The sequence below is a fragment of the Bos mutus genome, chromosome 18 (genome assembly GCF_027580195.1).
Source record: "Bos mutus isolate GX-2022 chromosome 18, NWIPB_WYAK_1.1, whole genome shotgun sequence".
Classification (NCBI taxonomy): domain Eukaryota; kingdom Metazoa; phylum Chordata; class Mammalia; order Artiodactyla; family Bovidae; genus Bos; species Bos mutus.
The window spans coordinates 23,266,142-23,293,700 of NC_091634.1; the positions used below are offsets into that span (position 1 = coordinate 23,266,142).

The 27,559-nt window shown below is 38.8% G+C and overlaps 1 protein-coding gene across 2 annotated transcripts in view; it reads right to left on the bottom strand.

Moving 5' to 3' along the window:
• Positions 1–526: 526 nt before the first annotated feature.
• AP1G1 (adaptor related protein complex 1 subunit gamma 1) overlaps positions 527–27,559 on the bottom strand; it is an 84,368-nt gene continuing 57,335 nt past the window's right edge. For both annotated transcript variants that reach the window (XM_005899524.2, XM_070388055.1), the window contains exons 14-23: positions 17,493–17,615; positions 17,235–17,324; positions 16,814–16,941; positions 15,771–15,875; positions 14,293–14,434; positions 13,982–14,108; positions 9,148–9,255; positions 8,867–9,027; positions 5,888–5,986; positions 527–4,498 (exon numbers count right to left, since the gene is read on the bottom strand). In XM_005899524.2, coding sequence (XP_005899586.2) covers positions 4,397–4,498; positions 5,888–5,986; positions 8,867–9,027; positions 9,148–9,255; positions 13,982–14,108; positions 14,293–14,434; positions 15,771–15,875; positions 16,814–16,941; positions 17,235–17,324; positions 17,493–17,615 — 1,185 coding nt within the window. In that variant the 3' untranslated portion in view covers positions 527–4,396. The remainder of the gene's footprint in view (positions 4,499–5,887; positions 5,987–8,866; positions 9,028–9,147; positions 9,256–13,981; positions 14,109–14,292; positions 14,435–15,770; positions 15,876–16,813; positions 16,942–17,234; positions 17,325–17,492; positions 17,616–27,559) is intronic.

Genomic DNA, 27,559 nt, shown 5'->3' on the forward strand with positions numbered 1-27,559 from the left:
TTGTGGCCCAGCTGGTAAAGAATCTGCCTGCAATGTGGGAGACCTGGTTCAATCCCTGGGTTGGGAAGATCTCTTGGAGAAGGGAAGGGCTACCTACTCCAGTATTCTGGCCTGGAGAATTTGGGGTCACGAGTCAGACACAACTGAGTGACAGAACTGAACAAATTTTTTTTTAATTTGTTTAAATTTCTCTCTTGGTAAGTTTTCTGTGGAAAAGGAACATTAACTGGATAGTGGGTTTAACTCAAAGCTCTGGAATAAGAACCCATCCAGGGCTTCTCCAACCCACTTGGAAGAAGTGAGGAAGCAAAATTTAAATCATTGAGTATTGACTTTTTATTATTAGTCACTGTTCATAATTTGTTTCAACCAAAAGACAATACACACAGCAGAATTCTAATGCATCCCATGTAAATGTTTACATCCATTTTATTCCTCACTCGCCTCGAAGACTTATCATTTAATTTTAAATTTTTTTTACATCTCAAAAATATGTCTGCAATAATTAGAACTTCATTAGCCATCCCACTTGGAAACAGCCTTTTAATATTTTTACAGTAAAGAAGATGTGATGGGGCTTAATGAAAATGTAACTTACAACATTATGAAAGAAAAGGGACTATACAGGGACACACTGGAGTTCACAGAGGAAAGAGTTCAGAAGCTCTTTCCCATGAGGCCCCCAAAGAGAAAACAAAAACAAAAATACACAAAGCGCAACAGCAGGTTCCAAAAACAAAACAACAAAAAAACCTCCAATGCTCCATCTGGAAGCCAGAATCAGCCTCGTGGAAGTTCGTGAAGCAACTTTGCAAGCTGCTTCAGCCTTTTCTTCTGTTTGACTGTTTCAGGTCCTGGAACCCTGTAGATGGGACCCACTCTCTGCTATTGCTTGAAAGAAGTTATTCACTTCCAGTTCTACAAGCAGCCCCACCCTCCTGAGCAAGAGATGGTCAAAGTGTTTTCAACTTCAGGACTTTCTGAGCTAGTCTCTTCGGTGATCCTCCCCATTCCCAAACCCAAGTGCACAGACATGTACCACCTCTCTACCAACCACAGAGTACATGAATATCCACTTTTTGCTTTCTAGCTCCCTCTCTGTTTAGGACAGTGGGGATAAGATACATTCGCTAGAAAAAAATTTATGCATTCAGACTTTCCTTCCCTTAGTTCTCATAGCCTGGTATTTTCTAATGCAGAAGATAATGAAGTTGAGCCTCAAAAAGTATCCCCTCATTTTCAACCTTTTATAAGAACATAAACACGGAAAGCATGTTATATGATAGATGGAAACACTCAAACCATTAGTGCTGACAGTTTTCTTATATCAATGGGACAAACAAGGGGTACGAACTACCCTTTAACCTAGCAAGAGGGGAGAATCCTCTCCCAAATGTTATGCTGAGGAATGTTTCTTTAAATGAGAAAGACCTTAAAATGAACAGATGATCACTATACACAGCATGAAACGTTCCATGGCTGTCCAAATCACCTCAAGGTAAAGCACCGGAGCACTGGGGGAAAAGTTTCTTGGGTAGAGCACCCTTCCTACAATTTTTTTAGATTACTTAGACGAATTATCCCTTAGGATTCCTGTGAGGGCAGGGAGGACATAGAGAATAAAAACTACTCTGGAAGAGGAAGAAAAAATGAGGTAAAAGTGCTTGTGAAATTATCCAAGTAAGTGCTTATAGGCTCAACGGCTTATCACCCTAGAGTTATTAGAGCAGCCATGGAAATCACTCTTTCCTCACAATGGCTCTGAAGTTGTAAATCTATCCAAATTTGCTCCCCCTTGGATGGTTATACTAGGGAAACAAAGAACTAAAATGTGCAAGTATTGATAGAAAGTAAGACATCTCTCCTTTAGCACTGAGGCCAAGTGAGAGAAGAATGAATTCTGATCCTAGAAACTAAGGCACGCTGAAGCTTTCCAAGATCCTATTATTTGAAACAGTCTTCACAACCATCAGTGTCCTAGGCAAGTCATCTGGCTGCTAGTTCTTCAATATGGTGCTTAGGTTCACTCTCTGGAATCATTACATATTCTACACAGCACCCTTTGTGTTAAGGCCAATTTTTACTCTGTCTGGACGAAGCCATGGATGATCACATAACTCTACCTCAAAACTACATTTACCCAAGGAGACTTTGTTCTGAGAGTAGCCCCTTTTCCAGCCCCATCAGATAGTGCTGTCTCATAGCATGATCTTCAGCAGACTTCTGAGATTCAGTTTGGTTCAACTAAAGAAACTTGAGCTGGTTAACTATAGACGTGAGAGAGAAAATAAACCCTCAACCACAAAAAGGAATGTTAGACAAATTCTATTCAAGAAATCCACCAATATTATGTTAATCCTATCACCTTTCACAGCGTTAAATACCCATCCAATGAAATCTGTCTACAAAGAAACCTTTAAAGGTTACTTTTCATCATACAGGCAGAGCAGTTGTCTGAAACATACTAGTCCACACTTACTTTACTGAAAACTATGCACAAGATAATGTTCTGTTCTTGACTCAGTCAACCATTTACCCGGCAGAGTAAGTTTTAGCAAATCTTGCTCTTATATACTAAAATAAGACCAGAAAGTTCCCCCATTGGAGCCTTTAGTTCAACTCCTACTTGTCAGATGTTAGGAATAGTCTAGCATCTGATACAGAGCTAGATTTGACAAGACACTGAAGCTTTTCAGTAAAGGCTTGGTGAAATGGAAAGGAAACAATGGCTATCTGTACCCAGTTCTAAGATCAAAGCCAAAGTAGTCCTTATACTGTACTCAATACAGTAACATTTGAAAATGTTTTAAGAGCAAGGTGGGCCTGGCCTTTCCTCTTCTTTAGCACATCAGACGTAGCGCCTGTGCGCCCGAAGGCACATGGTGCATTCAACATGCGCCACAGGAGAGCCACCTTACCTCATGCCTGCACCTCAGCATTAAGACTGGACACCACGAGGGGCCTTTCGAAAAGCACTAGGCATTCTCACTAGTTTAAAAAGCTCCAGATCTCAAGGCTTTGATGTAGATATTCATGAAACTGGCCTCTCAAGAGAAAGACCAACCTCTCAGACTCAGGAAACGATACTCCTACCCTACAGTGTCCCTGAGACTTCCTCTGACAAAGGGGACAAGGAAGCTTCAAGGCTTCATTCCAACACCATAAAGTACAATATAGGAAAGATTTCTTTAACCGTGTGGTCTTTATTTCAGTGCCAGTGTTACAGATACAACACAAATGTTCCAGTTAGAAGAAGGAATTCAAACGGAATGCCAAGGTCCAAGCCAGGCTCAGGAAATAAAAAGGGAGGTTTGGACTGATGGAGAATACGACTCCAATACGCTCTAGGGTGAGTCAGATACTCACTCTTCATGTGGGCAAAGGTGCTTTTGTTGAGGAGTCTGTACTTTAGAAGTGGCAAACTCCTCTTTCTACCCATTTATCATAGTTCATCAGGCAAGTTATGGGTTTAGGAGAAACTTTAAAATTTGTGGTGGAAACAGGGGCATTAATAACTATTAATATATCTTTTAGAAGTTGTCCACTTTGTACTTTAAGGGGAATCAGTTTCGAAAATCATGGAGAGAATTCATGACTACAGCTAAAAGAATGGAGAGAAAGGGGAGCTGGAAGAGCCTTGGAAGTTTCTATTACAAATAGAGCACCATAACCTTCATGCCAAATCTCAACACAAGCTCTTCTTAACTGCATCTGTCCAGTGTTTACAAATAACCTCTCAAGGTCTGACCAGTCCTTGGTAACAAACATACATATACATGTGTGTGTCTGTGTATATACAGCAATGCACAGAAAAGGCTACCAGGAGCCTAATGCCTCTTTCAAACACTGGGGGAACCGGTAGAAAAAGGCATGGCTCCCTCATGTCCACTGTTACATTTCCATTCTGAATGCCAGATGTAAGAAGCGCCTGAAGATGGTAACCCTGCTAGTGAGGAGTAAGTACCCCACCTCGTCCAGTCCACAGAGATACACGGCAGAAAGAAGGGGCAACTCTTTGCTGCAGAGACAGAGTGAGTGTTTTCTTGTCATGGATTCCAGTCCTCTCCTCCAGACCAGCTGCTTATTTCCTCGGGGGCCCAGGGAATGTTGATTCTGGCTGTAAATGTAGGAGGGGTGGAGAAGTGCGGAAACAGGAGGAGAGGAGGAAGAGTGCAAAGTAGTCTCCAGAAGCAGCCGGCCTCAACAGTGGAGGAAAGGAGATTAGTCTTTAACAATGCTTCAAGGTCAGCAATAACTTCAGGAAAAATCCTCCTCAACAGTTCTCTTCAGTTCCTCATGCCCATGGTACAGTTGGGGGGGACTTGCCAGCCATCACAACCTCCTTCCCAGAGTTCCTTTGATTGAGTGGGATAAGAATGAGAATGGTGCTGGACCCTCATTGCCAGGACTGAGGGGGAAAGTTGTTCACCTCTGCTAGATCTTGCATTGCTGAGCCCTTGTGATTATACGTGAGCTTGATCCGCATTCGCAGCTGTTGCTGAAGAGAGGAAAAAAGAAAAAAAAAATGACACACTGAAATAAAATCTCCAGAATCTGTAGAGTCTACAGACTTTTTCTTCTGTTTTGGCCACAATGGGTAGCATGTGGGATCTTAAGTTCCCTTACTAGGGACCAAACCTGCATTCTTTGCAGTAGAAGCATGGAGTCTTAACCACTGGACCACCAAATGGACTTTTGATCACAGAAAACACAAATTATTTTGAAGCAGAACTGTCTCTTTAAAATGATACATAGGCAAACAACAACAGCAGCAAACACCTAGCATGCAGCTACTGGCCAATGTCACGCAGTCAAGTAGAGAAAACGACCTCCAGAATGCGGCACTGGCTCCAACCCTAGAACCACATTAACAGGACAAACCACTCGGGAGCATTTTCATAGTAACATCTGCTGAGTACTTTTCACAAGGAATCAACCCTTGTATCCAATTTTCTAGAAAAATGAGGTAAACATACTCATCTATTATACTCTACATTCAGATATACTGGATGTTTTGTCTGTAAAACTGACAGTAAATGTGAATATCAACTTGTTTTGTTCTCAAGGCATAAAAGAAAAAAAAGAAGAGTTAACCTATGATAACAGTTGTATTTTAAGAGAACTCAATTATACGTGCTGTTTACTTTATAAGGCAGATTTCAAACATTAATATACTAAGAAAATGTTTACTCTTTGTATCAGATCATCAAAAGAATTTGTACTTGTGCTTTGGGCAGGCAATCAAAATACAGTGGACAGCAGGGGAGAACCAAGGTGTTTTAAGAGGAGGAAATCATACTGGTATTTATGAGACACTACTAGAGATCTCTCAGAAGTCTCCAGAAATCCTCTGAACCATTTTCAAAAACTGCTGAAAACGAGTCAACTGATCAATATTAAGTGGAGCCAATATACTTCTTTGAGAAGATGTAATAAAAATATTGCTTACTTTCAGGTGTTTGAAGTTATTTTTTCATTGGGCTGCTTCATTAAAAACGTCTCCACTTCTGCTATGCATACTTAATGATTACTGTAGTAAATGTGAATATCTGGTTCAACAAATGCTCTCAACCTCAGACAACAACTAGTATAAAGACTAAAATGTGTAAGCTTTCCACCCTCCCCATGCAAAAGACTAGATCTTTAAGCCGTTAAATAAATAAATATTTAAATGTGTATTTTAATAAGATGCCATTGAACCATTTCATGTGTCTGGGCTTCATTTACTGTCTACAAAAGAACAAGGAGGTAAGGCCAGACATTTTAATAGATATATTTTCTGCTATGAGTGGAAAAAAAAAAAACAACTTAGGAGAAACAAAGTAAATTTTATTTTAGGGAAATGCTTATGTCTTGCTCAGATACTGTCTTTGAATGTGGTACTCACCTTCTGTGGGTTCAGAACTTTAATGACCTGTGTGATGGTCCCCGTGTTAAATGCTGGGACGATGCTGCTGCTAGGAGACAGAAGCTGCAGCTGGAATGTCTGGTGGGGTGAGGGGGGGAGACAAAGGGCACTCTTCAGAAAATACGCTTAATACTATGTCAGAGATATCAACAAGTCAAGTCAGACACCCAGATGATGGTTCAATTAACCAATATACCTCCTACTAAATTCTATTTGTTTTCCAGATAATCAGCAATTCCCAGCATGCAGACTATCACTTCATATTTATAAAACACTATCGTTTCTAGCAACGAGCTACCTTCTCCTTTCTGATAGAAGCAACTTTAGCCAAGCACTTTTCAAAAGGTAAACAAATCTTGTTCTAGTAGCCTCACTGAATAGTAACTGATCAACTATGTAGGTAAAAAAACAAAAAACCTGGGTGCCTGTGGCTAAAAAAAAAACTATAAAGAAATGAAAAGGATTCTAAAAATAGTAAACCAGCACACTAGTCACCAACAACAAGCCTTCATGCCTCCGTGTATTTGGACAGTTGAGGTCAGAGACTTGAACTTTGTTTTCTAAAGCCTATATAACCTGGAATGTGTCAAGGGTCACTCCTACATGACGGAGGTGCAGGAAAGGCTGAAATGAGGCAGCTTGTTCACACAGATGTGAAACACCTCAGGGTCTCCACAATGAAACACCACAAGCACTAGCAGAAAAATTACGTGCAGAACTAGCCTATACAGTGAAAGACATGAAAAAGCAAACATAATTTGTTGAGTGTTGGTAGATTTGTTTGTGTGTTTACAGGGAAGAGAGATAAAAGTGCTATGAGCAAGATAGGTAAGTCGTAGTTGGCACAGTAAAGTATATATGTCGATATATATATATATATGTTGCTATTTTATAGACTAGGCTTATTTTTTTTAATTTCCTAAAGTTTAGTCTCCTAAAATATTGGCGAGGAGAATGAGAGAAAGAGAAAGAGAAAAAAAAAGAAGAGCGGGGGAAGAAGAAGGGAATGGAGAGAGAGAAAATCAAGAAGGGCAAAGGGGAAAGAAATGGTAGGAGGGAGGAAAGAAAGAAGGGAGGAAGGTCCACGGTATACCTACCCTGGGACTTATAAGTCTACTGTCAAGATAAATTACATAAACTAAAATATTTATTTGTTTACATTTAATTGATTAATGTTAGATGCCATCAACTGTAATCCACACCATTATTTTATACACCACTGAGAGAAAGGCTGCCAATGAAACTATGACAAGAGCATCAATTTCAAAATATACCCATACAGATTAAAACTATTTGCAGGGCAGGAATGGAGATATCAATGTAGAGAACAAATCTGTGGACACAGGGAGGCAAGAAGAGGGTGGGACGAACTGCAAGAGTAGCACAGACATATATACACCACCATATATAAAACAGACAGCTAGTGGCAAGCTGCTGAAAAGCACAGGGAGCTCTGCTTGGTGCTCTGTGATGACCTAGATGGGTGGAGTGCGGGGAGGGTGAGAGGGAAGCTAAAGACAGAGGGATATATGTATACTTATAGCCAATTCACATTGTTATACAGCAGAAACTAACACAACATTGTAAAGCAATTATACTCCAATTAAAAAATTTAAAAAAAAAAATGTACCTCAATTTCAGAACAAAAAGCAAAATCAGTTATTAGTAGAATCTATGAAATATACAATGTTTTGAAGTTCCAGATACATCATAATATGCAAATAGGCATTGTATAGTACAGCACCAAGAATAAGGCCATGCTTTAAAGCAGAGGTGGTATGCGTTAAAGCGGCAGCCTAAAGTAGTAAGTATAAAACCCTAATTTGTAGAAGCTAACACATGAAAAGTGCTTCAAACAAGACAGTACCTGGCACATAAAACTCATTTATTCCTCAAAGAAACCCTATGAAGTAGATATCATGATGACAGGCCCCCTTTGCAAATAAAGAAACTGAGGCATAAAGATTAAGTAACCTGCTTAATGTCATACACAACTAGTATTGAAACCACTAACTCTACTGCTTCTAAAACATCTACACTTTTCTAACTCCTAAAAATGAAAATAAAGACAGATGCAAAGGCAGCAATAACCACAAATAAAAGTCTTCAATTTCCAAAATTGTGTTATCTGAATGTCATACCTCACAAGTCACTGAAAAGATTCGATTAGCCTAATCTATCCCAGGGGTTGGTAAAATATGGCCCATGGGCCAAGAACCAACCCACACCTGTTTTTGCAAGTGTTTTACTGGAACAGAGCCGTGCGCCTTTATGTATTATCGCAGTAATGGCACTTTGACAGCATAAAGCCTAAAATACTTACTATCTCATCGTTTACAGATAAATCTTGCCCACTCCTCATTCTGAATTCTTTTTCAAAATTTTTCATAATTCAACGATGAACATAAACACTCCTTAAACTAAGAACTGGTATAAACAAAACTTCAGTTTACAAAACCAAGCAGTCATTGCATCAATAGTTAGCTATATGTTAATGAAGGAGGATGTTTCTCTCACTTACAGCATCAAGAGACAAAAACTTTAAATTCTGATCCAGTGACTAGAAGAGAATACATGAAGTCTCTCATCTTGATTGAACTTTAATTCCATGTTAGAATTTGTGTTTCTTAGGTCTTCACCACTACATTACAGAAGTCCAATCTATCCTCAATACTCAGAGCATTAATGAACCTCCTTGTAGAATTCTACTCTCTTACTACTTTTAGACTGTACTTCCTTTATCCTATAATACTAACTGTAAGGATATTTATGACTAAGCAAAAGTATTCATTAAAAATGACATGCTCCAATGGACCGTAACAGTTACATTACTGTTAGTTTGAGTTGAATCTGCAAATTTAATCTCTAGGCACTAAAATATATCCCTTACCAAACGCATAAAAAAATAATCAGCAATTTTTAATTCAAGGATAAAGGCCAAGAAGACAATTATAGTACCTTTGGTACTGCAGCCTGGAAAACAAAGTCCGTCATGTCCAGCTCTGTGCTGTTGGAGGCCTGTATCGTGATCACTGTGACACTGGGGTTGGTGTTTGACCGTTCAAAGGTGAATTCAATCTTCAAGCCATTCTTACTGTACGCTGTGATGGAGGGGATGCCTGGGAGAGCACAGGAAGATCAGTCGAGTTGCAGTCAGCCTAAGGCTTGCCAAATCACTACCTCCTTTCTTCAACAACTACTTCTCATAGGTCTAATGATGGTAACACCAGTAACAGTACCTGTAGCAATGTCATTGAAGAGAGGCTGTGATGAAAGCCCATCCAATAAGAAGGGGGGCTGGGATATCTGTGGGACTGAGGCAGGGGCAGGAGCAGCAGCTGGAGCACCTAAATGACACATCCCACAGTTAAGTCCATCTTAGCTGACAAATGCCACCAAGAGAACACATAAGAAAATTATCATGATCTCAAATTAAGGGAAGGAAGCCTTAAACAATTTGCAAAAAGCATGAACCATAAAAATAAAGAATTAAAAATTTCAAATACTTTAAAATGAGTAACTTCTGTTCACTAAAAAATACCACCAAAAAATGGACCAAAGGCAGAAGAAAGTGTATGCTACAAAATAACAAATGGATGAGTATCCAAAACTATAAATATCTTCTACAAGTCAATAAAGATAATCCAATTTAAAAGTGGTACGACAAATGTACAAGCAAAAAACAAGAAAAAAGAGAAACGTACAAGCAATTCTCAGACGAAACATGAATGAAAAGGGAATATTACAAAAAGAGATACTCAAATTTATGAGTAATGAGGGAAATGGAATTTAAAACCATGATGAGGTGCTACTTCACATCCCCCCAGCATGGTGAATACTTTAATGTCTGATAACACCAGATACTGGTAAGACTATGGAGCAATGGGGAATTCTAATCTCTGCCACACGGTTGTGAACTGGAGAACAATTTGGCAGTAGCAGAGTTGAATACAGGCTTTCCTGGCGGATCAGCGGTAAAGAATCCTCCTGCAACGCAAGGGATGTGGGTTGGATCCCTGGGTCAGGGAGATGCCCCGGAGAAGGAAATGACAATTTACTTCAGTCTTCTTGCCTGAGAAATACTGTGGAAAGAGGAGCCTAGCAGGGCTACAGTCCATGGGGTCGCCAAAGAGTCAGACACTACTTGGCAACTAAACAACAACAGAGTTGAATACAAGTATACCCTTAAACTAAAGGTCCTCAACTGCAAAACTAACAAAATTTCAGGCTGGATAAGACTTTGCTGTGAGGGGCTGTCTTGTGCACTGTAGGATTCAGCACCACTGGCATCCTCTCAGTTCTGACAACCAAAAGTATCTTCAGACACTGCCAATCCCTGGTGGGCAAAATCTCCCCCAATTGAGATCCACTGCCTTTCTTAGGAATGCTTTAATTCTTGCATATTTACACATGGAGACATATACAAAAAATGTGCAGGGCAAGATAACTTCTAACAAGGAAATTCTAGAAACAAAATGTTCACTATCAAAATAATGGGTAAGTAAATTGTGGTACACTGACAAAATAAAATACTATTCACTGTCTGTTGTTTTTTAGTCATTAAGTCGTGTTCAGCTCTTTGCAACCCCATGGACTGTAGCCCACCAGGCTCCTCTGTCCATGGGATTTCCCAGGCAAGAATACTCGAGTGTGCTGCCATTTCCTTCACCAGGGGATCTTCCTGACCCACGGATTGAACCTGTGTCACCACATCTCCTGCAATGACAGATTCTTTACTGCCAAGCTACCATGAAAGCCCAAAATACTATACACATACAGCAATGAAAATGTGAATGCATTAGAAATACACTTAACATAGATTATTCACAAAGTCAATGCACAGCAAAAGAGCAAGGTACAAAAGTACACATTCAATTGGATACCAGTTCTAAAAAGCCAAAATACTACTACACACTCTAACATTCCAAAAATACACGGGAATGGTAAACACCAAAGCTAACACTACTTTAGGATAGATAGTAGTTACCTCTGGGATCAAGAGGGAATGAGAAAAGGAGGTAGTACACAGGGAATGTCAACAATCTTAGCAACATTTTATTTACCAAGCTAAGAAGATCAAGACAAGACTTATTCATTGAGTTTTACATATATTAAATATTGCAGAGTATTATGTTAACACACACACACATCCTGGGAAAGGTGGTATAAAGTGGGGAAACAAAATCGTCAGTCTATCATTTTTATTTGATCCTTCCAAGTAAGAACAAGTTATGGAGGGCAAATGATAGGACATGACCATGAACTGACAGAAATCAAGATTCTAAGAAGAAGCATAAGAAAATTCACCAAAAGAAACAGAATGCATTTTATGCTTAAATTGGTGTCAAACTACTTATGAAATTAGCTGAAATTACACCATTTTAAAATTCATAAAATGAAATAAAGGTTGAATTAGCTTTAAAAAAAATACCCAAGTACACTAGGAAAAAAAAATCATATAGTAAAAATTAGCAAATAAGGTAGAAATACATATGACTAAGCAAAGCACAGGGACCTAAAACAAAGGAGGACACCACAGGATGTGCAGTCAGATTACCCATGAAGAATATGAACAAATATTCAGATAGCTATCCTAGTTTTTATAAAACTAATCTAGGAATTTCCCCACAATTTCCATTTCAAAACAATTTTAGAAACGTCTTTCCATGGAAAATCATAGGCTACCCAAGACACAGAGGCAACAAATGGGTCCCTGCTGCTGCTGCTGGTCCCTAGTCCTTCAAATTGTAGCTTTTTTCCCCTCCTATAATGGTACAGTAGGTAGTTCTGAAAAAACAACAGGAACTCAGTGCTCAAGTTTTTATAAAAGCACATACTAAATTTATTTTCTAATTTATACTGATTTAAATGATGGTACATCAGGATTTGACTGTAATGATGGCTTAAAGAATCTAGAACTCAAAACTTTACTTAATATTGTAAAAAAAAATGGGGAATTGCATTTAAAACACATTATGTTCTACAGAGTGAAGTAAGTCAGAAAAACAAATATCCTACATTAACGCATATATATGGAATCTAGAAAAACGGTACTGATGAACCCACTTGCGGGGAAGGAATGGAGATGAAGATGTAGCGAATGGACTTGTGGACACAGAGTGGGAAGGAGAGGGTGGGACGAACGAAGAAAGTAGCATCAACATATGCACATTATCACACGTAAAATACATGCTGGTGGGAAGCTGCTGTGTAACACAGGGAGCCCAGCTCTGTGCTCTGTGATGACCGAGAGGAGTGGGGTAGGGTGAAGGGAGGGAGGCACAGCAGGGAGGGGAAGTGTGTGTAATTATGGCTGATTCATGTTGTTGTATGGCAGAAACCAACACAACACCGTAAAGCAATGTTCCTCTAATTAAAAAATAAATTAAAAAAGTAAAATACATTATGAATAAGGGGAAAAAAAGCTAGATTTCATTATTTTGCTTTTTCTTGTTAACACTAGAAAAAAAAGAAAGAACAAAAACAAAACATTAAGGCTCCATAATAAATGTTAAAGGAGACAAAAGGAATGTGCAAAAAGGAAATTCATGTATAATACAAATATGGACAAATATAAAACATTCCCTAGATTGAAAAAGTAAAAATTAATAAGATAAGAGGGTCAATCTTTCAACTGTGAGGGCTTTTTTATTTATGACTATACAGTGAAATTCACAGACATTGAGGAAAAAGTAAGTAACATTTAGTGCCTACTATGTGTTATGCACGCACGAAGTCACTATTCCTCACAAATACCCTATGATGATAAGAATCATTTTTATTTTAAACAGATTCAGAAAGAGTAAGCCTAACGTAACTGAGCCTAAGAATGTAAACCCAAAATAAATTTGGGCAAATTTATGTAATAACAATATTTACAGAGGCATCAGTTATGGTAAGAAAAATCTGGAAATAAGCAAAATGCCCAATAGTAAGGAACTGAATAAATAATGGTTAAACTTATCAAATATTAGACAACCATTCAAAATTATAATTGTGAAGATTATACACTAACATGGAAATGCTAATATGTTAATAAGTAAAGCATATCATCTATACACTGTGTTCCGGTTTTTTGTTTGTTTGGCCTCGCCACACAGCCTGTGAGATCCTAGTTCCCTGACCAGGGATTGAACCTGGGCACCTAGCAGTGAAAGCACATGAGTCCTAACCACTGGACTGCCAGGAAGGTCCCCATACACTATGTTTCAAATGGGGTTGTTCTTGTTTTTCCATATATCCAAGACAGCTTTGGCATCCCGGGATTTAAAACTGACTGTGAATGGCCCTAAGCAATGACAAGCAATATTTTGAAATTTTGTTAAGACATAAATATAAACCATAAGTTCTGGGAGGCAGTTATGTTAGGAAAAAACCTGTAAGCCTGTGATAGCCAGTCTAGATAAGCATCCAACATCCTTAACCTATGGCCGTTTTCCACTCAAGGTCATGTATGCTGCAACTCTGCATTTCACTTTTAGAGAAGTCACTTAAGATAGAAATTATATGCTACAGTGATATTCTCTTGATCTCCTGTGTTTACAGTATCTCTGAACACACTAATTATAAATGTCTACTACATGTCAATAAAGATAAGATATCCCCAAATGAAAAGTTACGTTTGAATACTATAATCCTGGATAATTTTATCCTTCCATTGCTTTAACACGAAGGAGAAAGAAAGGGGGAGAGGGAAAGAGGAAAACAGGTTAACATCTTTCCACTCTCCACAAATGGCCACAGCTCCTAGAAACTAACCATGAGTAGAAAGAAACCTAGAAAAAGTAATGTATTTCTTGGGATGTGCTTCTTTTCTAGCCTGAGACTTTTCTTTCTGTCTTAAAACACTGTGAGTAATTTACTCTCCAGAAACTAAAAATTAGACTTTGAGGAATCCCTATGAATTACCTCTAGAGTATTACTATGGCAACATAGGCCAGATGTTGTGAAGATTCTTGTTTTTTTTTCACTTACCCTCTCCCATCTTCAACTGTCTCATGTGCTAGACAGAAAGTCTACATTCAAGGCCCTTATCCCTGGCCAAGCATGAAATTAACTCTAGTCTGGCCTCACCTGTAAGGTTGATGTCTCCCAGCAAATCAAGAAGCTCTCCACCAGCAGAAGCTGGTTTGCTTGTAGGTGCAGTTGGAATAACAGGTGTTATGTCATTTCCTCCCAACAAATCCAATAAATCATTGGCCTAAACAAGGAAATAATATCTTATTCATTGTCACTGTCTAATCTGTTATCTAACACAAAGCCCTTTCAATACTTAAAAACAGGGAACAGAATTATCAATCAACCCAGGAACACTGAAGGGAATCACCTAAGAGATAGGGTCTAAGGAACCAAAAGATCATGAGGATAAGCAAGGGAAAAGCTACCTGGCTGGTGGGCTGTGGCCCTGAGGGCGGTGGCTTTGTCTCTAGAGGAGTTGGGTCTGTCTCTCCGTTTGTCTGTACAATCTCAGTAGGGCCATTTGTGGTCACTTTCTCCATGACAGGCATTCTCTCAAGCAGGGCAGACCTGGAAGAATCTGAAGTGGTTAAATTCTAGGCAGTTAACCTAGATTCCCTACCCAAAACAATCACTGTTAACTATACTCCAGCCAAATGTGGAGAGACATCTCCCCTCCCCATATCCCAACACATATACTAAAATAGAAGCTGGATTACAAGAATACGTGACCTACATTCCTGACTGGATTAAGGGCAGGCAGGAAACCTTGAACGGACAAACTGTCCATCTAAACCCCAAGAGCCTCAGAATTCTAAGTGACAGAGAAATTGGAATGAAAGAAAGATAAACAAGTACATATTAGCAGTTTCCAATCAAGAAGATACTGCACAACAGAAAGGGGAAAAAAGATACACACAATGGTAATAGTAAATGGTATCTCAATGAGATTCTCCTGAGATAAAACAACTCTCACTTCTTCACCAAGTAAAATGGAAATGAAGAAAACTTTCCTTACCAAGAGGAAGGGGAAAAGGGGACTAGAAGAACACGGTTCACTTATTTCTTTAGAGGCTAGGCATAACAGAAGACGAACAAAACACAAGTAGCCAAGCTGTGAGAACTGAACGGGGTTGTGATGTCCCACCAATAAAGCATGAGGTGGAGAAGGAAATGGCAACCCACTCCAGTATTCTTGCCTGGAGAATCCCATAGACAGAGGAGCCTGGCAGGCTACAGTCCATGGGGTCGCAAGAGTCGGACACGACTTAGTGCACTGTCTCACCCCAGAGATCCTGCCACATATACCACAAAAACCAAACATCCCCCAATGACCTTGGCCCCACTGTTCCAATCACTCCCAGGTGGGAATTCAGGCACATGTCCACAGAGGTCACAGACAACATACATACGGTTCTGTTATGTCCCATATATTACCCTTTCATGTCCCAAGGAAGACATTGTCTCTTAGAGATTTTCATTTAGTGTATCTTTAAAAAATCTTGTGTTAAACTTGCCTCCATCTTTTTCTTGGGTAAGGACAACCCAGAAATGGCCCTTTTGTGTCTGTGATGTTGCCATTCACAGCTTTCTTGATAGGCCTAGTACAATCTTGAGAACAGGGTTGCTGTATGCTGAGTGTCAGATGGTAGCTCTTAGCTTTGCCTATCTTAGGTAGTTATGCTGTGCATTTTTTACTGGTGTACCATGTTTGATTTGTCCCTAATACCTTTAAAGTTTTTCTGAGAAATGAATAATGCAACATGAACTTATTAAAAAACATTTTAAGCCTTTTAAAAATAAATAAATAAATAAAGCATGAGGGATGAAACTCCTTTACGGGTTATCACAACAAAGTGTTTGGGATGCTAAGAAGCACATGCATTGTTTGGTTTCTTTTACTTACCTCATATGGTCATATTTCTTAAAAAGTGCATTGTATTCTACTGCCCTCTGCTGGAGTTCCACATCAATGCTGCTTCCATAGATGGAAACCACTTTCTTAATTCGGCTTTGGGATAAAATGACAAACAAATTCAAACATCCAAAAGAAAATTCATAAACAAGCAGAAAGAACAGTGTTTAAAACAGAGGTTTCTGGTTAAAATTTTGAAATGTTCATCTTTTCTTAATGTACATAATTTTTCAAAAACAAAAGACCTTTCCTTTAAGGTCATCTAATAGATAGCTCAAGACCATCAGAGTTTATTCTAGTTCTAATGCTAGATTTTGTCTGTTGAATATCTTATACCCTAAAATTTGATAAACAGAAGTACCAATTATTAATTTGCTACAAAACAACAAATTTATAGTATTCATTCCCTTCTTTAATAACTTTACAGTAATAAGCTTTTATCAACAAAAGGGTCATAGCATCAGACTTTTATAAGCAAAGTGTCACTGCCTAACACCAAATTCTTATACTTCACAATTTAAATGGTAAAAAATATCATTCTTCATGAGGCTTTACATTATAAACAAAAGCAGCAGGTCTGAGAGAACCAAGTCTGTATTAAGTATGATTGGCTGGGAAACCGACCCAAGAATTGAGTTCTATTCAAAACAGTGTTTTTTTTTTAAAAAAGCAAAATTTAAAGATTTAAACACCAAAATGATTTTCTTCCAATTCTGATATCTCAAAATTATAATAAACCAGAACCCTTACATGGGAAGATAACTTCAGTACTTTAAAAAAGAAAATAGACATCAGATACCTGATTTTAAAAACATTAGTTTTTACCTTCAAATTAAGCAGTGGTGGGATGAAGGGATAACAGGGTACAAACTATATAGTAAGGATTAACCATGAAGTGATGACTGTTACTGAGGAGTAACAGATATAGGCAGTTGATTTTACTATTCTACTTTTGGCTTTGCTTGAAGTTTCCCAAAATAAAAGTTTTTTTAAAATTATAAAACGTGTTCACCCTACTTTTTCCCCATACTCACTTTACAGTACAGGTGAATCGAGTAGAAAGCTTCATAATGGCAGTGAGGGCATAACCTCGTGTCACAGAGGTGGACATATTAGATATTAGGACACTTTCTAAAATATCCAACACTTCATCCTCTGTTACCTGGGGAGAAAAAAATGGAAACATGACATTCTCACTTCTCTTCAGCCAGAAGGTAAGAGAAACAATGTAAGTCACTATGATGGGGTGGGGAGAGGGACCTAAAGGTAAGTTTCAAATCTCACAATGGCCCAGTAGGTTCCAACTGAAAAATGAGCAAGTTTTCCAATGAATCTATAATTCTACCACTGCTTCTTTAAAAGGTTTTCAAGGAATCGACTTCAACTCATTAAACACTACTCTTAAAACCAAAAACACTGTCTTCCCTTTTCTTAACCAAGAGTGACAAAGGGTACCTGAATAGGCTCTTCCTCTTCACATTGGCCAGATACAAGAAGATCTCCATATTCACCTATACACCATGCAGCCACTTGCACCAAAGGTTGCTGTCAAAAGAGTCATTTGAAAAAGATTTTTATCCTTTAAAGGATTAATACAAATCATATAGGTCATCCAACCATAAAGGTCACAACTGAGGCACCTCTAAGAGTGACAGTAATAAGAACATATCAGAAAAATAACAGCAATTTTCCCCCTAAAGTAAAAGTACTTACCTGAGAATAATCACCAAGAATTGCTTTGTACAAGCGCTGGACAGTATAGGCATGCATCTCCACACTATTGGTTATTAACTGGATCAAGTTGGGAACTGCATCATCACGAACATAGCTTCCTGCCTAAAAGGAAATGCAGACAGTTACCCCAAGAAACACAGAGTAATGATAAGAAAAGTCAGCTAGTGCTGTTGTTGCTCAGAGGAGACGACTACAAAACACCCTCCAAGATAAAGTTGTTTCCAATTCTCATGTTCAGAAGCAGCTCAAATTTCAAAGTCTTATTTAAATGAATATTCTAAGTTCTAAGGTTTTATAAAAAGATAAAATCTTCTCTTTGTCCAAAGTAAAATTAAAATATAAATGTTTAGAATTTCAAGAAAAGCCTCTTTCTACTCAAAATAGAATGTCTACTAATGCAAAAATGTAAGAAACACATTCACTGGGAACTTAATTAGAACAACCTCTTCCTCCCCACAACTCCTCAACACAGGTGTTAAAAGCATACAAGTGAGGCAGTCCCTAAGATGGCAGAGGAATAGGACGGGGAGACCACTTTCTCTCCCACAAATTCATTGAAAGAACATTTGAACACCAAGCAAATTCCACAAAACAACTTCTGAATGCTGGCAGAGGACATCAGGCACCCAGAAAGGCAGCCCATTGTCTTCGAAAGGAGGTAGGACAAAATATAAAAGATAAAAAGAGAGACAAAAGAGGTAGGGACGGAGATCCGTCCCAGGAAGGGAGTCTTAAAAAAGAGACAAGTTTCCAAATACCAGGAAATACTCTCTCTGGCGGGTCTGTGGCAAGCCTTGGAATCTCAGAGGGCAAAATAACCGGGAGGAAAAATAAATAAATAATTAAAACCCACAGATTATGTGCCTAACAGCAACTCCCATCGGAGCAGCATCCCAGATTCTTGCATTCCCCACTAGCAAGCGGGGAAGGGACAGGGCAGAGCGGGCTGAATTGCTTAGGGTCAGAAACGGGCCTGAATGCCCTGAAGGCAATCTGAGGGAACTAGCTTGAGACAGCAACCCAGACTGTGGGATAGCTATCCCGGGAAAATCCCTAACCTAAGATACTGCCAGGGCCACTCACAGAACAAAAGACGGAGGAGAGTTAGCAGGCTGAGGACCCGCCCATCCCCCCGCAGGAGATAGGCAGGCGAGGGAAGCCAGAGCTGGAAGGGGGCAATCGCAGCCCCAGAGAGGCATCCTATACCAAACTGCAAGCAGACTTCCTTGCTAACCAAGACTTTTTGGGATTCTGGATGGTTGACATCCGCCGGGAGGGTCACAGCCAGAGATCAGCTTCCCAGAAGAGACACACGGCACACCTGAGAAGGCGCGCCCATTGTATACCCAGAAAACCGAGCAGCTGGGACTGGGGAGGCGTTAAGTTGCAGCCTTCAACTGGGGGCGACGTGCTCGCCAAGCACCTGGTCACCTGAGCTGCTTGAACCTGGGACGGACACAAAACACAGGTCCAACCAAGTCTGCGCCTTTGAGGAGTGCCCGAAAACCTGAACCTGAGTGGCTTAGACCTGGGGAGTGCAGACAACCCAGGGCCAGCATCAGACAGTTCCCAGCAGAGCAACCTAGATAGAGCCTGAACAGGGTAGACTGGGAAAGCAACATGCCGTGAGCGGGGACAAACCCAGTGTGGCTGAATCACTGTGAGCACACGTCAGTGATATTGGTTTGTACTGTTCCTCCCTCCCCACAACTTGACTGAACCAGTGAGCCTAAAAAAAGTGACCAACACCGCCCTCCTTGTGTCAGGGCGGAAATTAGACACTGAAGAGAACAGCAAACAGAAGAAGCTAAAATAAACAGAGGGAACCACTTTGGAAGTGACAGGTGCAACAGATTAAAACCCTGTAGTTAGCACTGACTACACTGGAAGGGGCCTACAGACCTTGAGAAGTACAAGCTGGACCAAGGAACTATCTGAAAATGAACTGACCCCACACTGTCCGCAATACCACCAGAGAAAGTCCTAGGTATATTTTTACTATTATCATTTTCTAAGTTAAAAAAATTTTTTTTTCATTTTTAAGTCCCCTATTACTCCTTTCATTTTCATTTTTATAACCTACTATTACCTTGCAAAAAAAAAAGACCCTATTTTTAAAGCAAACTTCATATATATATATTTTATAATTTTTGTGACTTTGTTTTTTAACATTGTATTTTTGAGAATCTAACCTCTACTCTGTATTTTTAATCTTTGCTTTTTGGTACTTGTTATCAACTTTGTGCCTTTAAGAACCAAATCTTCAGTACCCATTTTTACTTGGGAGTGAGATTACTGGCTTGACTGCTCTCTCCTGCTTTGGACTCTCCTTTATCTCCACCAGGTCGCCTCTATCTCCGCCCTCCCCCTTTTTGTCTCTACCCAACTCTGTGAATCTTTTTGTGTGTTCAGGGCTGTGAAGAACATTTAGGGAACTGATTGCTGGCTGTATCTGTCTCTCTCCTTTTGATTCCCCTCTTTATCCTCCTGGCCACCTCTGTCTCCTTCCTCCCTCTTCTCTTCTCTGTATAACTCCATGAACATCTCTGAGCGGTCCAGACTGTGGAACGCACATAAGGAAGTGATTACTGGCTAGCTTGCTCTCTCCCCTTTTGATTCCCCCTCTTCTCCTCTTGGTCACCTCTAGCTCCCTCCTCCCTCTTTTCTTCTCCATGTAACTGTGTACTTCTCTGGGCATCCCTCACTGTGGAGAAACTTTTCATCATTAACCTAGATGTTTTATCATTGGTGCTCTATAGATGGAGAAGTCTCAAGGCTACTGTAAAAATACTACTAAAAACCAGAGGCAGGAGGCTTAAGTCCAAATCCTGAGAACACCAGAGAACTCCTGAATCCAGGGAACATTAATCCATAGGATTAATAACATTAATTAATAACATAACATTAATCCATACCTACACTGAAACCAAGTACCACCCAAGGGCCAACAAGTTTCAGAGCAAGACATACCACGCAAATTCTCCAGCAACACAAGAACATAGTCCTGAGCTTCAATATACAGGCTGCCCAAAGTCACAGCAAACCCACTGACATCTCAAAACTCATTACTGGACACCTTACTGCACTCCAGAGAGAAGAAATCCAGCTCCACCCACCAGAACACCGACACAAGCTCCCCTAACCAGGAAACCTTGACAAGCCACCCGTCCAACCCCACCCACAGCGAGAAACCTCCACGATCAAGAGGAACCACAAACTGCCAGAATACAGAAAGGCCACCCCAAACACAGCAATATAAACAAGATGAAAAGGCAGAGAAATACCCAGCAGGTAAAGGAACAGGATAAATGCCCACCAAACCAAACCAAAGAGGAAGAGATAGGGAATCTACCTGATAAAGAATTCCAAATGATAGTGAAAATGATTCAAAACCTTGAAAACAAATTGGAGTTACAGATAAATAGCCTGGAGACAAGGATCAAGAAGATGCAAGAAAGGTTTAACAAGGACCTAGAAGAAATAAAAAAGAGTCAATATATAATGAATAATGCAATAAATGAGATCAAAAACAGTCTGGAGGGAACCAACAGTAGAATAATGGAGGCAGAAGATAGTATAAGTGAGGTAGAAGATAGAGTGGTAGAAATAAATGAAACAAACAGAGTTAAAAAGAAAAAAAAAATTAAAAGAAATGAGGACAACCTCAGAGACCTCTGGGACGATGTTCAACGCCCCAACATTCGAATCATCGGAGTCCCAGAAGAAGACAAAAAGAAAGACCATGAGAAAATACTTGAGGAGATAATAGTTGAAAACTTCCCTAAAATGGGGAAAGGAACAATCACCCAAGTCCAAGAAACCCAGAGAGTCACAAACAGGATAAACCCAAGGCAAAACACCCCAAGACACATATTAATCAAATTAACAAAGGTCAAACACAAAGAACAAATATTAAAAGCAGCAAGGGAAAAACAACAAATAACACACAAGGGGATTCCCATAAGGATAACAACTGATCTTTCAATAGAAACTCTTCAGGCCAGAAGGGAATGGCAGGACATACTTAAAGTGATGAAAGAAAATAACCTACAGCCCAGATTACTGTACCCACCAAGGATCTCATTCAAATATGAAGGAGAAATCAAAAGCTTTACAGACAGGCAAAAGCTGAGAGAATTCAACACCACCAAACCAGCTCTCCAACAAATGCTAAAGGATCTTCTCTAGACAGGAAACACAGAAAGGGTGTATAAACTCAACCCAAAACAATAAAGTAAATGGCAACAGGATCATACTTATCAATAATTACCTTAAATGTAAATGGGTTGAATGCCCCAACCAAAAGACAAAGACTGGCTGAATGGATACAAAAACAAGACCCCTATATATGTTGTCTACAAGAGACCCACCTCGAAACAAGAGACACATACAGACTGAGAGTGAAGGGTTGGAAAAAGATATTCCATGCAAATAGAGACCAAAAGAAAGCAGGAGTAGCAATACTCATATCAGATAAAATAGACTTTAAAACAAAGCCTGTGAAAAGAGACAAAGATGGATACTACATAATGATCAAAGGATCAATCTAAGAAGATATAACAATTATAAATATATATGCACCCAAACTAACATAGGAGCACCGCAACACGTAAGACAAATGCTAACAAGTATGAAAGGGGAAATTAACAATAACACAATAATAGTGGGAGACTTTAATACCCATTCACATCTATGGGTAGATCAACTAAATAGAAAATTAACAAGGAAACACAAATTTTAAATGATACAATAGACCAGTTAGACCTAATTGATATCTATAGGACATTTCACCCACAAAAAATGAATTTTACCTTTTCCTCAAGTGCACATGGAACCTTCTCCAGGATAGATCACATACTGAGCCATAAATCTAGCCTTGGTAAATTCAAAAAAGTGAAATCATTCCAAGCATCTTTTCTGACCACAATGCAGTAAGATTAATCTCAAATACAGGAGAAAAACTATTAAAAATGCCAACATATGGAGGCTGAAGAACATGCTACTGAGTAACCAACAAATCACAGAAGAAAAAAAAAAAAAACTTAAAATATGCATAGAAACGAGTGAAAATGAATATACAACAACCCAAAACCTATGGGACACTGTAAAAGCAGTGCTAAGGGGAAGGTTCATAGCAATACAGGCTTACCTCAAGAAACAAGAAAAAAGTCAAATAAATAACCTAACTCTACACCTAAAGCAACTAGAAAAGGAAGAAATGAAGAACCCCAGGGTTAGTAGTAGGAAAGAAATCTTAAAAATTAGGGCAGAAATAAATGCAAAAGAAACAAAAGAGACCATAGCAAAAACCAACAAAGCCAAAAGCTGGTTCTTTGAGAAGATAAATAAAATTGACAAACCATTAGCCAGACTCATCAAGAAACAAAGGGAGAATAATCAAAACAATAAAATTAGAAATGAAAATGCAGGGATCACAACAGACAACACAGAAATACAAAGGATCATAAGAGACTACTATCAGCAACCATATGGCAATAAAATGGACAACTTGGAAAAAATGGACAAATTCTTAGAAAAGTACAACTTTCCAAAACTGAACTGGGAAGAAATAGAAAATCTTAACAGACCCATCACAAGCACAGAAATTGAAACTGTAATCAGAAATCTTCCAACAAATAAAAGCCCAGGACCAGATGGCTTCACAGCTGAATTCTACCAAAAATTTAGAGAAGAGCTAACACCTATCCTACTCAAACTCTTCCAGAAAATTGCAGAAGAAGGTAAACTTCCAAACTCATTCTATGAGGCCACCATCACCCTAATACCAAAACTTGACAAAGATGCCACAAAAAAAGAAAACTACAGGCTAATATCACTGATGAACATAGATGCAAAAATCCTTAACAAAACTCTAGCAATCAGAATCCAACAACATATTAAAAAAATCATACATCATGACCAAGTGGAATTTATCCCAGGGATGCAAGGATTCTTCAATATCCGCAAATCAATCAATGTAATACACCACATTAACAAACTGAAAAATAAAAGCCATATGATTATCTCAATAGATGCAGAGAAAGTCTTTGACAAAATTCAACATCCATTTATGATAAAAACCCTCCAGAGAGCAGGAATAGAAGGAACATACCTCAACTTAATAAAAGCTATATATGACAAACCCACAGCAAACATTATTCTCAATGGTGAAAAATTGAAAGCACTTCCCCTAAAGTCAGGAACAAGACAAGGGTGCCCACTCTCACTAATACTATTCAACATAGTTTTGGAAGTTTTGGTCACAGCAATCAGAGCAGAAAAAGAAACAAAAGGAATCCAGATTGGAAAAGTAGAAGTAAAACTCTCACTGTTCGCAGATCACAAAATCCTCTACATATAAAACCCTAAAGACTCCACCAGAAAATTACTAGAGCTAATCAATGAATATAGTAAAGCTGCAGGATATAAAATCAACACACAGAAATCCTCTGCATTCCTATACACTAACAATGAGAAAACAGGAAGAGAAATTAAGGAAACAATTCCATTCACCATTGCAATGAAAAAAATAAAATACTTAGGAATATATCTACCTAAAGAAACAAAAGATCTATATAAAGAAAACTATAAAACACTGATGAAAGAAATCAAAGAGGGCACAAATAGATAGAGAAATATACCATGTTCATGGATCGGAAGAATCAATATAGTGAAAATGAGTATACTACTGAAAGCAATCTATAGATTCAATGCAATCCCTATCAAGCTACCAACGGTATTTTTCACAGAACTAGAACAAATAATTTCACAATTTGTATGGAAATACAAAAAATCTCAAATAGCCAAAGCAATCTTGAGAAAGAAGAATGGAACAGGAGGAATCAACCTGCCTGACTTCAGGCTCGACTACATAGCCACAGTCATCAAGACAGTATGGTACTGGCACAAAGACAGAAATATAGATCAATGGAACAAAATAGAAAGTCCAGAGATAAATCTATGCACCTATGGACACCTTATCTTTGACAAAGGAGGCAAGAATATACAATGGAGAAAAGACAATCTCTTTAACAAGTGGTGCTGGGAAAACTGGTCAACCACGTGTAAAAGAATGAAACTAGAACACTTTCTAACACCATACACAAAAATAAACTCAAAATGGATTAAAGATCTAAACGTAAGACCAGAAACCATAAAACTCTAGAGGAAATCATACGCAAAACACTCTCTGACATAAACCACAGGAGGATCCTCTATGACCCAACCTCCCAGAATATTGGAAATAAAAGTAAAAATAAACAAATGGGACCTAATTAAAATTAAAAGCTTCTGCACAACAAAGGAAACTATAGGCAAGGTGAAAAGACAGCTTTCAGAATGGGAGAAAATAATAGCAAACGAAGCAACGGACAAAGAATCTCAAAAATATACAAGCAACTCCTGAAGCTTAATTCCAGAAAAATAAATGACCCAATCAAAAAGTGGGCCAAAGAACTAAACAGACAGTTCTCCAAAGAAGACATACAGATGGCCAACAAACATATGAAGAGATGCTCAACATCACTCATTATCAGAAAAATGCAAATCAAAACCACAATGAGGTACCATTTCACACAAGTCAGAATAGCTGTGATCCAAAAGTCTACAAGCAATGAATGCTGGAGAGGGTGTGGAGAAAAGGGAACCCTCTTACACTGTTGGTGGGGATGCAAACTAATACAGCCACTATGGAGAACAGTGTGGAGATTCCTTAAAAAACTGGAAATAAAACTGCCATATGACCCAGCAATCCCACTGCTGGGCATACACACCAAGGAAACCAGAATTGAAAGAGACACGTGTACCCCAATATTCATTGCAGCACTGTTTGTACTAGCCAGGACATGGAAGCAACCTAGATGTCCATCAGCAGATGAATGGATAAGAGCGCTGTGGTACATACACACAATGGAATATTACTCAGCCATTAAAAAGAATCCAGTTGAATCAGTTCTAATGAGGTGGATGAAACTGGAGCCTATTGTAACAGAGTGAAGTAAGCCAGAAAGAAAAATACCAATACAGTATACTAATGCATATATATGGAATTTAGAAAGATGGTAATGATAAGCCTGTATGCAAGACAGCAAAAGAGACACAGATGTACAGAACAGTCTTTTGGACTCTGTGGGAGAGGGCGAGGGTGGGATGTTTTGGGAGAATGGCATTGAAACATGTATTATTATCACATGTGAAACGGATCACCAGTCCAGGTTCGATGCATGACACAGGGTGCTCAGGGCTGGTGTACTGGGATGACCCAGAGGGATGGGATGGGGAGGGAGGTGGGTTCAGGATGGGCAACACATGTACACCTGTGGCGGATTCATGTCAATGTATGGCAAAACCAATACAATATTGTAAAGGTAAATAAATACATAAATAAAACTGAGATTTAAAAATAAATAAATAAATAAAAGCATACAAGCCAGCTATGGTAGTCACACTGCTCTGGGATATGGAGAAAGAGCTGTGTATGAACAGTTGAAAAAGGCTTAATAAGTAAGATAAAACTGAAATAAACAGTAAGTTTCTAAAAATCCGAATTTCTTTAAAACGTTAACAGTCCTTCTAGCCCCAGCAATGGGAAGTGTTTTGTATTTCATTATCCACACTTCAAAAAAAAAAACAACGATCTCTTTATTGTCCTGTTGACAAATGAAATCTGAGATTTACCACCATGGAGACAAAGTAAAGCTATTTAACCTATGAGGAAACTAAATTTTGGTCTCACAAGAGCATTATGATAAACAAGATGCACAGGGCATACAAACTGTGGAAGCTGTGCCCACCTTGGTCAATCTCCCATTATTGGATAGAAGAGTGGATCTGATTTATAGGACCAAGACCTGGCCTACACACCTGTACTTTGAAGAGGAAACAGAAAAAGACAAAGAAACAAAATCCCAGATTGGTAGGATACTCACTCCTGTTAAGAAACACAAAGATGGAGGGAGAAGTTTGGGGAAACTGGCAGAAAGGAAAGGTAAGACACTAAAAAGCAGGTAATCAGTGGTGTGACTTGGACACATATATTGTTCCCTAATGGGAAAAAGCAGAATGTTTTTTAAGAGAAAGCTTCAACATGATCTAATTGACATTTACAGACTATGTCATTCAACAACAGCATAAACATTCTTCTCAAGCTCACATGGAGCATTCATCAAGACAGATCACATTCTGGGCCATTAAGAATGTCTTAAATTTAAAAGAACAGAAATCATACAAAATTTAACTAGAAATTAGCAATACAAAGATAGCTGAAAAGTCCCCAAATATGTGGAGATTAAACAACACACTACTAAATAACACAAGGGTCAAATAAAACATCAGGAACAGAAAACTATAGACCAGTATCTCATGAACACAGGTGCAAATAAATATCCTTAAAATTTTAGCAAATCAAATCTAATAATGTATTAAAGAAAACTATACACCACAACCATGTCGTATTTATTCCAGATATGGAAGGCTGATTCAACATTAAAAATTCAATTAATGCAAGCCAACTAAACTTCAATTAAATAAATAATTTTTTTAAATCAATTAATGTAACCTAGCACATCAACAGGCTAAAGAAGAAAAGGCATATAACTGTATAATAAGAGAATCTAAACTCATTGGAAAAATGAAAAGTTGGAGCATTTTCTTAAAGAAAGGTTTTGACTTTCCTGGTGGCCCAGTGGTTAAGACTCTGTGAATCCACTGCAGAGAGCACGGGTTCGATCCCTGGTCTGGGAACTAAGATCCAGCATGCTACACAGTACAGCCAAAACAAAACTAAACAAAGCTTCCCAATGATTTCCCATCATATCAAAATAAAATCCTAACTCTTGTGAGGCCTTACAAAATCTAGCCCCTGCCTCAAACCATTCTCTGCCTCTCTCAGTCTACTGGCTGCACGGGCCTTCTTGATGCTCTCCAAACACGTCAAGCTTGTTACTTACCCTCAGGCTTTCCAACACCAACTGTTCCCTCTGGTTTGTACACTCTTCTCCCAAATCTTTGTACAGCTCACCACTTTACCAAGTTCTCTACTCAAATGT